This window comes from Diadema antillarum, unplaced genomic scaffold, assembly GCF_040938485.1.
Source record: "Diadema antillarum isolate AM-2024a unplaced genomic scaffold, OU_Dant_1.0 seq00000264_RagTag, whole genome shotgun sequence".
In the NCBI taxonomy this organism is placed as follows: domain Eukaryota; kingdom Metazoa; phylum Echinodermata; class Echinoidea; order Diadematoida; family Diadematidae; genus Diadema; species Diadema antillarum.
In genome coordinates, this window is record NW_027271302.1 from 1,761,601 (window position 1) to 1,774,341 (window position 12,741).

At 38.3% G+C, this 12,741-nt stretch overlaps 1 protein-coding gene across 1 annotated transcript in view; it reads left to right on the top strand.

Annotated features, from left to right (window-relative positions):
* The window catches only part of LOC139729824 (phosphatidylinositol 3-kinase regulatory subunit alpha-like), a 71,874-nt gene that overhangs the window by 23,904 nt on the left and 35,229 nt on the right, over positions 1-12,741 (top strand). The window contains exons 5-7 of the mRNA XM_071640750.1: positions 3,006-3,140; positions 9,050-9,191; positions 11,730-11,846. Of these exons, the coding sequence (XP_071496851.1) occupies positions 3,006-3,140; positions 9,050-9,191; positions 11,730-11,846 (394 nt within the window). The remainder of the gene's footprint in view (positions 1-3,005; positions 3,141-9,049; positions 9,192-11,729; positions 11,847-12,741) is intronic.

Below are 12,741 nucleotides of genomic sequence, written 5' to 3' on the forward strand. Positions count from 1 at the left end.
TGTAACAAAGACTAATATCAAATGCTCATAATACAACCAAAACATTACATTATTGTAACAAAGTAAATATCAAATGCTCATTTAAATACAACCAAAATATTGGTACATGTAACTGAAAATTTGGTTTGTTTTGCCATAGTTTGGTATCCTGCTAATGCTACTTATTTTAGTGGTCAGAAGAACTTTTATATATTTCCATCCTAAAATTTCATAGACCTAGTAGTCATATTGTACACTTTGGTATGTTGATTTATATATATTTTTTATTTCTTATTTTCACAATTTTTTTTTACAAGTAAAGTGCAATTCGCAAATTTAAGAACAATTAAAATATCAACTCTGATGAATGTGACACACATTTGTACAGTGTACATGTACTGGGTGCATGTACTGCGTACATGAACAAGGTACATGATAATACTGCATTCCACGATCGCAAATTAACCACGCTTCATGAAATTGTCCCAAAGTCCCGATCCACCAAAAAATTTGACTCACTACGTAGCATACAGGACATTCAGCTTGACGCGGCTCAAGAGATACACTGTGGGTAGCAAGCAGTACGCACAAGCACTGGAAGATGGCTGTTGGTTTGCTGGTCACAGATCGTCAGTTACAGCCATCCATCGATTCCCTGTGTGTTGCCTCTGATGCTGTTACAATCAGTGGCCCTTTGAATTTTAATCATTAAGAGATTAGATGTCCAGCGACATAGCCATGTCATAATTTTGCTCAATGTCTTCTTCCACTTCTACCTACTGTGTACCTTTTTTCAAATGCTATCATGTTTACAATAAGGATTTTGAGCATGTTACATACACTGTACTTGATTCATACTGATTACAAGTAGTGATTATACTGGATGCGTGCTTGGCAAGTTAACTGTTTCCTTTGCATTACCGTACAAAGGCTTAAGAGACTATTTGCAAGATGCTTTAACCTGTAATATGACACCTTGGCACTGTCTTGTAGCATACTATCTTGTCTATGCTTGGTAAGGTACCACTATAAATCATTAGGAGTGTCAATTGAGCCAAGTTCACTTTCAGCATGCACTGCGTGCCAATTTTAAGGGGATGACATAAAACAATAACGCCTTGTGAAGAGTTTCGTCGAGTGGTTTGTTTTTAAGGTACTCATTTCTTAAGAGTTCTGTGCTGTGACTGTCAAGGAATTTACACACTCAGACAGCAAGCGTTTTGTCATAAGAAAGGAGAACATTGTATTTTAATAATACACATGCTAAGAATTACAGTGTGGGTAATTGAGAATCTCATGTCATTTGATTTATGGGTTAATTTTAATTGCTAGATCGTGCAAGAGCCAGTAATTGGTAGGCATGCATACCTGACGTATAATGGAAGCACAAATTGCTCTCCATGCACCTGTAGTTTGATGTATACCTGTATGTAATTGTACTCTGTATGATTACCATGGTATGCTACAGGCTTGAGGAATCTCAGTTTTTGAAACCTTGGGATGAAGCATCACAAACCAAAGGGAAAGATTTTGCCTAGTACTCGGTATTAACCGTGTATTTAGAGTTCCATAGGATTTTGCTGGAAACTCGAAGTAGGCAAGCTGATACTGGATAATATAGATGCAAATTGGGTTGCTGTTCTGAGCCTGAGGCATTTGAGGTAGATGCATCTTTCCATTGAGATCATTTGAAGGTAGGATGCTGCAAAATATCTAATCAGTACCCTGAAATTCAAATTTTGACCTAGAAGAGCACATAAGAGGTACTGGTATCCCAAATGTGTCCCTCATTGTCGGTATCCTCCGTGATTTACAGTCTGTGATTTTTATACCTGACCCCTGAGGAGTTCAATGCCAAGTGAACTCCGTAAATTATGCCTTTTTTCGTGCGTTCACCCGTTTATCGCAGCTGTTGCAATGAAATTAATGAAGCCTTGCAATCGTGAACGTGAATGCTGTGTGCATGTTACGTACCATGAGCCTCGCATCATATCGCATCTTGTCTTAGTACAAGGACTGCATGGTGCACCTAAACCTGCGCTTGGCTAATTGGGAAAGGGTAGGGTACATACAGCTCGCCAAGCCATGACGCAGTACTACACACAAATACGCACACGATGGATTGTGTAGAGAGTTTAAGCGACCAGAAAAAGAACGATTGGCCAAAAAATATCAAATCTTTGCAGTCGATGCCTGTTCATGGTGCCCGTTTACTAGTCTAATTTCAAAATGCATATATCACATGTACAATTTCTAAGATGGTACAGTTAGGAATATTCTTCTACTCATTATTTGTACTTGTAAAGAGCTTCACATTATCACATTTTCAGGAAACGTGTAGAACAATGTTCTCCCATGTCACAAAGATAATTATCAGGGTCTTGATCCACTTCAAGAGCTTGATACGGCAGCAAGCCTTTTTTGGAGGTACATTTTTTTTTTTAAGTCAGTAAATAAGGGAGAGGAGAGGGATTATGCAGGGATGCACCTGCAGGCTTTATGTGTTGGTTTTCTGTGGCCTGATGAGCAAGAACAGAACATGGAGGAAAACTCTCCAAACTTGTGTTCTGACTGGATTGCAAATGCCTGCACAGGTTCACTCTACCAACTACTGTATAAGCTGTTATTTTCACGAGGGTTTAAATTTTGTGAATTTAGCAAATCACTGTTGGACTGGGAATTGAACAACACGTAAAAATGTCATCAGGCATTGGAGTAATAGTGCGCTTATGATGGCCTCGGTGTCATTTCGCGATAACAACATCTTGGGAAAATGTCTGTGACCTGCTCATTTGCTAAACTATCTGTACACGAAAATAACAGCATGTTATACATTATATGTGAGTGTGTGTGTGTGTGGGGGGGGGGGGGGTGCACAGTTATGAATTACATATGTAAATATATTGACATTCACTTGTCCAGTTTATCTCATTTCTTGTACCAAGGTAGTCCTCTCACTAAATATTTGTTGATGTCTTCACTTGTGGATGAATGCTCTATGATAACTTTTGCTCCATCTTTTACAGTTTGTAGACTACTGGAGTGTAGAGGACGTACTGAACTGGATGGCGGTGACCAACATGTATCGCTACGGGGAGCTCTTTCGGGCCAAGAACATTGAGGGCTCCAAGCTTGTGTCACTGAGTGAAGATTTCCTACAGGTAATGTCCTTGAAAAACAATCTAAATTTCTCCTCTTGCCAAGCTCTAAAGTCTAAGTAGATGTTGTTATGAAGGTGTTATATAGCTTTTTAATCCATTATTTTCCTGAAGCCTACAAGATGTGTTGAAGATGAAATTGGTATTGAATATTCTGATACTGAACCTGGGGAAAGCCTCCTGGTCATGTTCAGCGGACTCATCAAGCTACAGATTATCGAGTTTTTCTGTTCTTATCTCGAGTCCTCTTCCAGCCAAAGGCTTTTTTATTAGGAAACTAAATATCTCTTGTTAGACACGTCAAGGAAACAGAGAGCTCTACATACACACTATGTAGCAATATCTAGACAAAGTGATAATCCAGTTATATGTAGTTTTGTGTACCCAACAAGATTAAAAAAAAACTGCTTCATCTCATTCAAAAAGAAGAAGTCTGTTTGCCATTCAGTGAGTTCAATTCCATGCTTTCTGTAGAGTGGGAAATGGAGAAAGGTTGAATGATAACCAAATTATGGTAGTTTGGAAACCAAGACCTGCTGCTCTTTATCATTTTCTAAATCATCTTCTCTTGGTCCCTTCTCGTGCCATCATCCATCATCTTCAGTATCACATGATAGTGTATTTCACATGTGTGTTTAGAGTATGGATGATTATGATGAATTCTGTGAAGATCATTGCATGCTGGTATACAAGCAAGCTTCATTGTGTTTGGACATCTACCATAAATTACAATACCAATATCTGTAATGAATGTGTTCATCTTTGTACTTGTAGTAGGAGGTACTGCACATGTAGTAGGAGGCGTGGCATAATTTTGTCAAAGATGTATTAGAGTAAGGAAGTGGTGTAGTAGGAGGTACTGTACATGTAGTAGGAGGCGTGGCATAATTTTGTCAAAGATGAATAGAGTAAGGAAGTGGTGGCTCCTGCACCCCTCCATTGCCATAAAGTATTCTGGGCACCAGGGTGTTAGTGTTGTGAAACCTGCACTATGTAGGAAAAGAGATTGAGCCTCATTTATCACGGTACATTGACTTGCTATTGCTCATTTCCAAGGACTGTTAAGATCTACGGTGTCAGCCGTCAGCATGTGCACACGCACGCACACCCATGTACTAGTATACAAACACTTGCGAGTGCGTAAATTTCATCAAAACCGATACTCTTGGTCTTAGGAAAACATCTGCTTGGTACGTCACATTGTTAGATATTAATGGGACTGAGAGAAGTTAAGAGATCAATTCCCCTTCACAATTGGTGCAGAGGAAACAATTTACACTGCCTGAAACTGACTGAGAAATGCTATTTAGTGGTATCACTGGGGTGGGGTACAAATCTCAGGATAAGTATTCTTCATAACATAGTTAGATTTCACTAACTGCATATACCATGATATTCACCGAGTCTTATTTTATTTTTATTTTTTGTAATTTGGGACTTCTTAACAGTTTTGTTAGTGGTTAAATTCATGCTCTACTTTACGGAAAAAGAAATTTATGTGTGCACGTCACATTCATGCTGGTATCAAGAGTATATATATTTTTAATGTGTTTGACATTTTTTATTTTTGTATGTACAGTGTATGTATGTGTTTTAAAATTTATGAATGGCACCCAATAAATTAGCAAAATTCATGAAAAATTATATCCCCGTGAAATATATGGCATGGTTACTATGCAGTATTACTCACGAAAAGTCCCAATCCATGTCACATTTGCCTCGGAGTGATAATCATTATATTTACAAACTAGAGAATCACTCTGAGAGCGCAGACCTCCGCCAAGCATGCAGCTCATTTCCACCACTGATCTTAATTGTTCTTCCATAGAGATATCAGTGATTTCCACCCATATAGTGTACGTACTTATACAGTAGCATTGTGTGCTGAAAGTCGCCCGATTTCCCAATATAGAAGCCTTTGTTATGTCATAAACCCTCAGCTGCACGGCGCGCCTTGCCCTAGCAGAAACCAGAACACGCACTTTAGTGCGCGCATGCAAACCTCAAATACGCGCAGCTTAAACTCCCAAGTTCATTGACCCTACCTGCCAAAATATCAAAAATCCTTCATGAATTCCCCAAAAATTCTCGGATCACTACCAAAATTTAATCATCTGTTACTTGTATCATTCTAAACCTTTCCTGCAAGTTTCATCCAAATCCATTAACTACTTTTTGAGTTATTTTGCACATGGACAAATAAAACAAACAAACCAGTGGTAACGAAAACATAACCTCTCCCCTTGGCGGAGGTAGTAATGCACTAAAATGAGAACGTGCATAATGTACGTGTAATAGTAGAGATGCATTGCACTCAGAGGTATTATTTTACAACATTTGGTGTAACATGCACTACCTGCTGCAGCTGAGTGCGTGTTGCATGATATTGTGAATGCCCGAGAGTGAGCTGCATCTCCACTATTAATGTCACGAACTTTAATAAACCAATGCAATATCCGCCAAGGGAGGAGGTTATGTTTTTGTTACAGTTGGTTTGTTTGTTAGTTAGTTAGTTAGTTAGTTTGTTTGTTAGTTTGTTAGTTTGTTTGTTTGTCCGTGTGCAAAATAACTCAAAAAGTTGTGCACGGATTTGGATGAAACTTGCAGGAAAGCTTGAGAATGACACAAGGAACAGATAATTAAATTTTGGTAGTGATCCGGAAATTTTTATGGGTTTTATGAAGGATTTTCGATATTTTGCCGTGTATGGGTCAATGAACTTAAGAGTTCAAGCTGCACATTTTTGAAGTTTTCATGCACGCACTAAAGTGCGTGCTCTACTTTCTGCTGGGGTGAGGCGCGCCGCGCATCTGAGGGTTTATGACCTAACAAAGGCTTCTATCTGATATTGGGAAATCGGGCGATTTTTCAGTGGGTGGAAATCGGGCGATTTTTCAGTGGGTTGAAATCACTGATCTCTATGGAAGAGGAAGATCATTGGTGGAAAGTAACTGCTTGTCGGAGGTCTGCCCTCTCGGAGTGCTTTTCTACTTTGTTTAAATGCAATGGGTCGATGGAACTTATTTTTCTTTACCGTTATGGGTAAATACCAGTCAGCTACATGAAGAACTTGCTCAAAAGCAAGATGTTCGAAGAAATGTTCCAAACACACTTAACATAAACTTAAAAATTTTTTATATACAGTAAATAAATGATTGAGTGTGCGCTTATAACTGATTGAGTGCATGCTGCTACTAAAAGTATACATACTGTACAACTTGTAAATTGTGACGTCAGTCAACGTGATTTAATATAGTAAGCCAAGTGAATGAACAAAGTCACGTTTGAGCAATGATATCTCTGAGCAGTCATTAGTACACATCATTAGTACAGGTCATTATTTGCTTGATTGAAATGGTGATTTTTTAGAATAAGGAGCATGAGAAGAATGGTGAGAGCAATGTGTGGTGTGAAACTAATTTTGATAAAATGAAGACTGAGGATATGATGGAGATGCTAGGGTTGAAAGAATCAGTGGAACTCCTGGCAAGGGCAGTTTGACGTGTGGCACTGACCATGTGTTTTGGAAAGGGATGTTCTGAGGAAGATGCTGGAGTTTACATAGTGAATGAGCCATGAAAGCAAGTGCCGCCGAAGGATACTGTAAAACATGATATTTTTGCGGCATGAAATTTGCGCGAATGAGAGCCGACGGCCTTATTCGCAGCATGAAATTTTCATGAGTTGCCTCTATCATTCAATGCATATAGTGTAGACAAGATCTTTAGCGTGCATTTTAATTTCGCGAAACTCGGCTCTCGCGAAATTTTGTGAAATTGAAATGCATGCGAACACTCTTCGTTTTACAGTACGTGGAAGAGACAGGTGCAAGAGGAGCTTAGGAAGGTGTGCTTGGGGAAGGAAGAATGAATGTCCCCCCACTCAGCTGGCTGCTACTGAGTTCTTATACACACACCAGTCTCTTCTGAAAATATGTTATCCCCGCATGAGTTTGTCATCTGTGGGGCCTTCAAAGAGTAATTCTTATCACGTCCTCAGAATAAATGTCAGTTTCCATGGCAACCATACGAGAAAACATGGGGCCGTCTGTAAAGGTTGCTGCGGAACTTTGCTTTATGTGCTTTGTATGCAAGTGTACTGCATGTACATGTACATAACAACCGTATGTACCCTAGGTAAGATAGTAGCTCATTCCTGCATGTCTGTGGTTTATGCTTGTGAATTAGCCATGCCATTCAGTATTAACTGTCACTTCCAAAAGACAAGGTAGTTGACCTTATCAAATTTTATGCATAAAATGATAATAATAATAGTGAGACTCTTATAAAGCGCTCATTTCTACCTAAAAAAGATACTCAAGGCGCTATAGAACAGAGTACATATCGTGTCATGTTACAACAGTATCACAGAAAATAATAAGACAATAAACCAACAAACAATAGGCCTATACAATTGTATACATACCACCTTGTACTATACATACAGGTATACAATATTGTCAATTGAAATTGAAAATATAGGTCTTGAGATTCTCTTTGAAACCATCAATGGAAGATTCTTCTCTGAGAGATTTTGGTAGGCCATTCCATAGTTTTGGGCCCATATATGAAAAAGCCCGATCCCCCCAATTATGCTTGATTTGAGGTACGGTACCTGTAATTTTAGCGAGTTTTGAACGGAGATTACGTGGTGGTTGGTGAAGATGAAGAGTATTTTGAAAGTAGACAGGGGCAAATTAGTGCAATGTGCGGTAAACAAGAAGAAGAATCTTGAAGTTAACATGTCTTAAAAGGTTGCTTTGGATGACCAGGACATACATGTACATACTGGATTATAAGCAGTATTGGAGTATCATTCCATAGCAACAAATCAAGTGAGCTAGTTATCACTGGCTCCTCGGCAGAAAATCTGTAATGAATTTGAACAGGCTTTGGTAGGTAATGCGCAGAATATTGTGTGTTTCAGTGCACTTAACACATTAAGCACACTGATTGGTTGATAGTGTCTCCGTTTGAGACATTGAGAGCTATCTGGGTAGTCTGAAATCTATGCAGATATGAGTGTAATCAGAAACTGTGTTTGCTGTATAGTGTACAGTAGAGTGCACTCCCATTATAATGAACATGGTTTTAACGAAATTCCGGTTACAACGAAATAAAAATCCAGGCCACAACATCATTGGCTCTATGTATTTTCATTGTTTATTTGTTCGGCTATAACGAAATTTCAATATAGCGAAAGAAAACTGCTGGTCCTAAGGACTTCGTTAAACGGGAGTCCACTGCATTTGCTCTCTTTGGAAACAGAACAAAAGCAAGAGGAAAAAAAGAAATCCTGTGCTTAGCTGATGTCAAGCATGACATCACCAAAACCTGGTCAGAACCCAAATATCTAAAGCTCACGTCTTTGCATTTACTGAATTTTGCTGGCAGCATATGGTTAGCAGAATTTTCAATCAATCAGTACAGCTGTGTTCTCCAAGAAACTTGTGCATCATGTACATTTGGTGTACATTTCACACTGCCAGCCTTTGGAAGAATCCAGTAATCACATTAGTCGAAGCGACTAACTAAATTACACGTGTTCGGTAACTGAATATTTTGGTGGGAATGATGAGCTGGTTAATCGCACTCCCAGCTCATGAATAATAATTACAGTGACAAGTCTCAGAAGACTCTCCCTGCTGATGCCTGAGACTTTGGCTTGCTCGGCTTTGGCTTTACTGAATGCCCTTTTAATGCCGTGAGGACCTTTGAATAAGACAATATTATGTATACTATACAAGTTGCTACTAATACTAGGAAGGAAAGGGAAAGAGGAACTGTACTGAAAGTAAATGTAAGAAATTGGATGTCATTTATAGATGTCATGCTGTTTTGTGATCCTTCTGTCCTAATACAAGCTTTTTTTTGGTTTTGTTTTGTTTTGTTTCAAACTCTGCCTTCATACAGTCAATCAGCGTCCTCGACAAATTCCACCAGCAGTGTATCCTGATTGCCAGGGATGAACTGTGCTACGGCAAGTCTAGGACGAGGAGTGGTAGCATGTCCCAGTCCAGGACCCATGGGGAGTCCCTGGCACTAGCAGCTGACTGTGAGTACAGTCACCTCTGCTTAATCGAGGCGACTCAAATGACTTTAGAAGATTGGGTAGTTGCACCTTTGTCATGTTTTAGTGACTGTGTTGATTAAAAAAAACAGAAAGGTCCAAAATTGAGTTATTCATTCACTATATTAATGCCCATAACATTTGTAGTACATGGAACATGACTACTTTTATGACTACTAGTACATTTCGACCCTGGGAAAAAAAAAAATAAATGCTAGACATTATTAACCACTCTGCTAACAAAACAGAACAAACATACCAACAAACAACAACAATACCAGAACAAAAGTGCTATACTGCCATTACTTCCTAGTTCAGATGCACATACATTTGGTATGTCTGGGCAATTATGTGTTTAAGGAAGCACCTGTCCTTTAATAATGTGCTGAAGGAGTCCTTGTCAATGTATTTACCCTGTCTGGAATGGACAGAACAGTGGAATTCAGTTTATCAGATGCTATGTCTGCCTCTTTGAGGTGCAGTCATCAACTTGCCTAATTATAGTGCAGAACCCTGCAAAGAGTATAACAAAACAAACAAGCAATCACTACAATGCCACACAATGTTCAAATTGATTTTGATATAGAGTAGAATTAGACAAAGATTATAGTTAGAAGCTTCATCAGACTTACATTTTGTATGTGAAATATATGAAAACGAACCTTCGGTTTCGTATGTTCTTGTATCTATAGACGTAATATTGGCCAGTACCACATTTGCAAGCTAGTTGGGTTTTTGGCATCCTTGATTCACATCTCTCCTGTCGGTTTGTGCACAAAGATATGAAAGCGAAAAGTTTTTTGATTGATAGATAAACAAATAGAGCCCTATTGCAAGGTTATGACAACACAGGATACATTAATTACTGTTATCATTATTATTACAAATTAAAAAGGAAATTTATCAAAGGTTTGTATACATTTAAGGAAACCTGTGAGGCCTTGGCATCATATGTGGTTTTCATTTGACCAGTGTGGTTGCTGTATTTGCTTCATTTTCTGTACGAAAAATTGTGAGATGTTAATACATTCTGCCTTTTTTTTTTAAATTGTGAATTTATATAAACATGAAATTGACAACTTTTTGTTTTCTTAAAAAGTGACTGTAATCTTTAATGCAGGTGTTCTAATGTCAATTACTATATAATGATGATTTCAACCATACCATGTTCATGGACACCTGAGTGAAATGTGTCAAGTATTGGAAGAAACAATTTTTTCTGGCCTTGTTACAATGAATGCATGACACATGTCATAATTTCTAGTAACAGTGATTGCCGATGCCATGGAAACAGATTGGCACACAGCCAGTGAGCTGTTCACATGGCCATCGTAGTTGCATTCATTGTGCTTGCTCATCGCTTAGTACTGGTGTAGTAGCATGAGTCTCTAAAACTACATTGAGTCCCTGGTTTAGCCATGCATAGAAATGGAAATGATCCCCATTTTCTTTTCCTTTTTTTTTGGTTTATTGGTTTTTATGATCAAATATGTCTTTATATTGGTTTCAAATGCAATTTTCCATGTATTCTTCAATTTTTATGTCTCAACTATGAATTGAAAATCACAATGTGCTTTTACCACTGAAGTACGCAATTGCTGCCACGCCTTAGCGATGGCGGCAGTATGTTTGCACTTGTTGACTTTCAGTGTGTATTACAATATCACAAGCTCTACCTTCAGATGAAAAACAACAACAAATTATCTGACAACTTGGTCCTTGAGGGCTGAAAATTCAGCATTTTCACAAGATTTTGCATTGCTGCCAAAGTAAAATGAAACATGACCTTTGGTGAAATGAAATAAGTATTGATTTTTTTTTTTCCAAGTGAGGTAATAATGTTATTTTCAAATATTGAATCCAAAGTATTTATCTGTAGGTCATTGGAATCTGTGTCAAACTGTCACCTGAAAAAGCCTTCTGCGAGTTCCCGATTTCTATTGTTGGGAAGGTTATCATCCTTGCTGTAGCGAAGCTAGGGGAATTTGTATCTTTTTCTTTTACTTCCAATAAATGTAATATCTTGTGGGGTTCTCTGCACATTCGATCCTGCTTGGAAATTTGAAAGAGTTGAATGCAGTTGTCTGATTGTATCATCATCTCCAAGTTCAGTTTCCCCCTTTTTTTTTCTAAAACTGTAGGATGATATTTTAAGAAATATCTATGATGTGCAGAGTTTCTTTGGGAATTTGTACTTGTTTGTTGTTTTGATGTTTTGAATAAACATCAAATCAGATGAAGACTAATTAGTCTCTTTGAGATCAAGGCCATTGCAATTATAAGGTCTGTCAGTAAAGCCTCATAATCAATCTGTTGTCTTGAAACTAAATCCCAATTCACTTTATCTTCATTTTTATTTTCATAGATTACTTTTGGCTTGTTTGAATCGAAGTACTAAGAAAAAATTTCAATTTGTTCTCCATCTGCCATCATGCTGTTTGTCAATTCATCCATCCATCCATCCATTCATCCATCCTTCATTCCCTCTATCCACCCATCCTCCCTTCTGTCTTTCACCCACAGGCACGCATCCCCAGACGGAGCACAAGTTAAAAGAAAGGACGTTCTCCACCATGCAGTGGTGTGACAAGTGTGGCAAGTTCATGTTTGGCCTCGTGCAGCAAGGTCTAGAATGTTCACGTGAGTTCCCTTGGAAATAGTATCTTACAGCTACATTATGCTTTTTCCCTGTCCCTTTAGGTTTTTGAATGCAGAAGCGAGTCCTATGATTGTAGATTTTGTTCTTTATAGACTCTTAACAACCATTAAAGAGTTTTAAAAAATGTGAGTCATGAGTCTGTTCTTAAAAAAAGAAGTTCTGCTGCTGTCACATGTTGTGCAGATTAAAGTAACTAATGGACGGTCGCTAGTAATAGATGTCAGATTTAGGCCAGTGCTTCAAGGCACTGCAAGAATATGATGGGGAGTTATGGTGTAGTGGTAATGTAGTGGCATTCACACTGCCCCCAGGTGGCCTACCATTGTGTGCATGCTTGCCTAGAATATCAAAAGTACAAAAATGCTATAGAAACATTGAATCTCAGTACCTGCCGACAGTGTGTTTGTCAAATGGGCAAATATTTTGTGCATTATTTGGAGATTGTTCTCCAATTCCTGCGTTGTGACACCAGGGCCCCATTGCTAGAAACTTTGCGTTTAAACGCAACTTGCAACTGATTGTCACTGGCCAATCAAAATCATTGTTGCATGCATGTCTTCTTAATAAGGCAGACCCTGAGCCAATCAGAATGGTTGTCTCAAAATTAGCAATTATTTGTAATTGATTGCAACTTTCTTGCAACGAGGCCCAGATCAATTGTAAATTTCATAAAATGTATCCTTGTAGAGGAAAGAGGAAACTTCAAGCCCTTTATTGAAGTAGAATGGAATCCTGTACCAAATCCTACAGTTATGACTCGGAAGGAAATGTGTAAGACAATTATATGTGAATTCTTTAAAAAGCAACCATCACAACTGCTAAATACAATGTATGGTAAAAGTTTAGATTAGTAGACCATGTGTGTTACAAAAACAA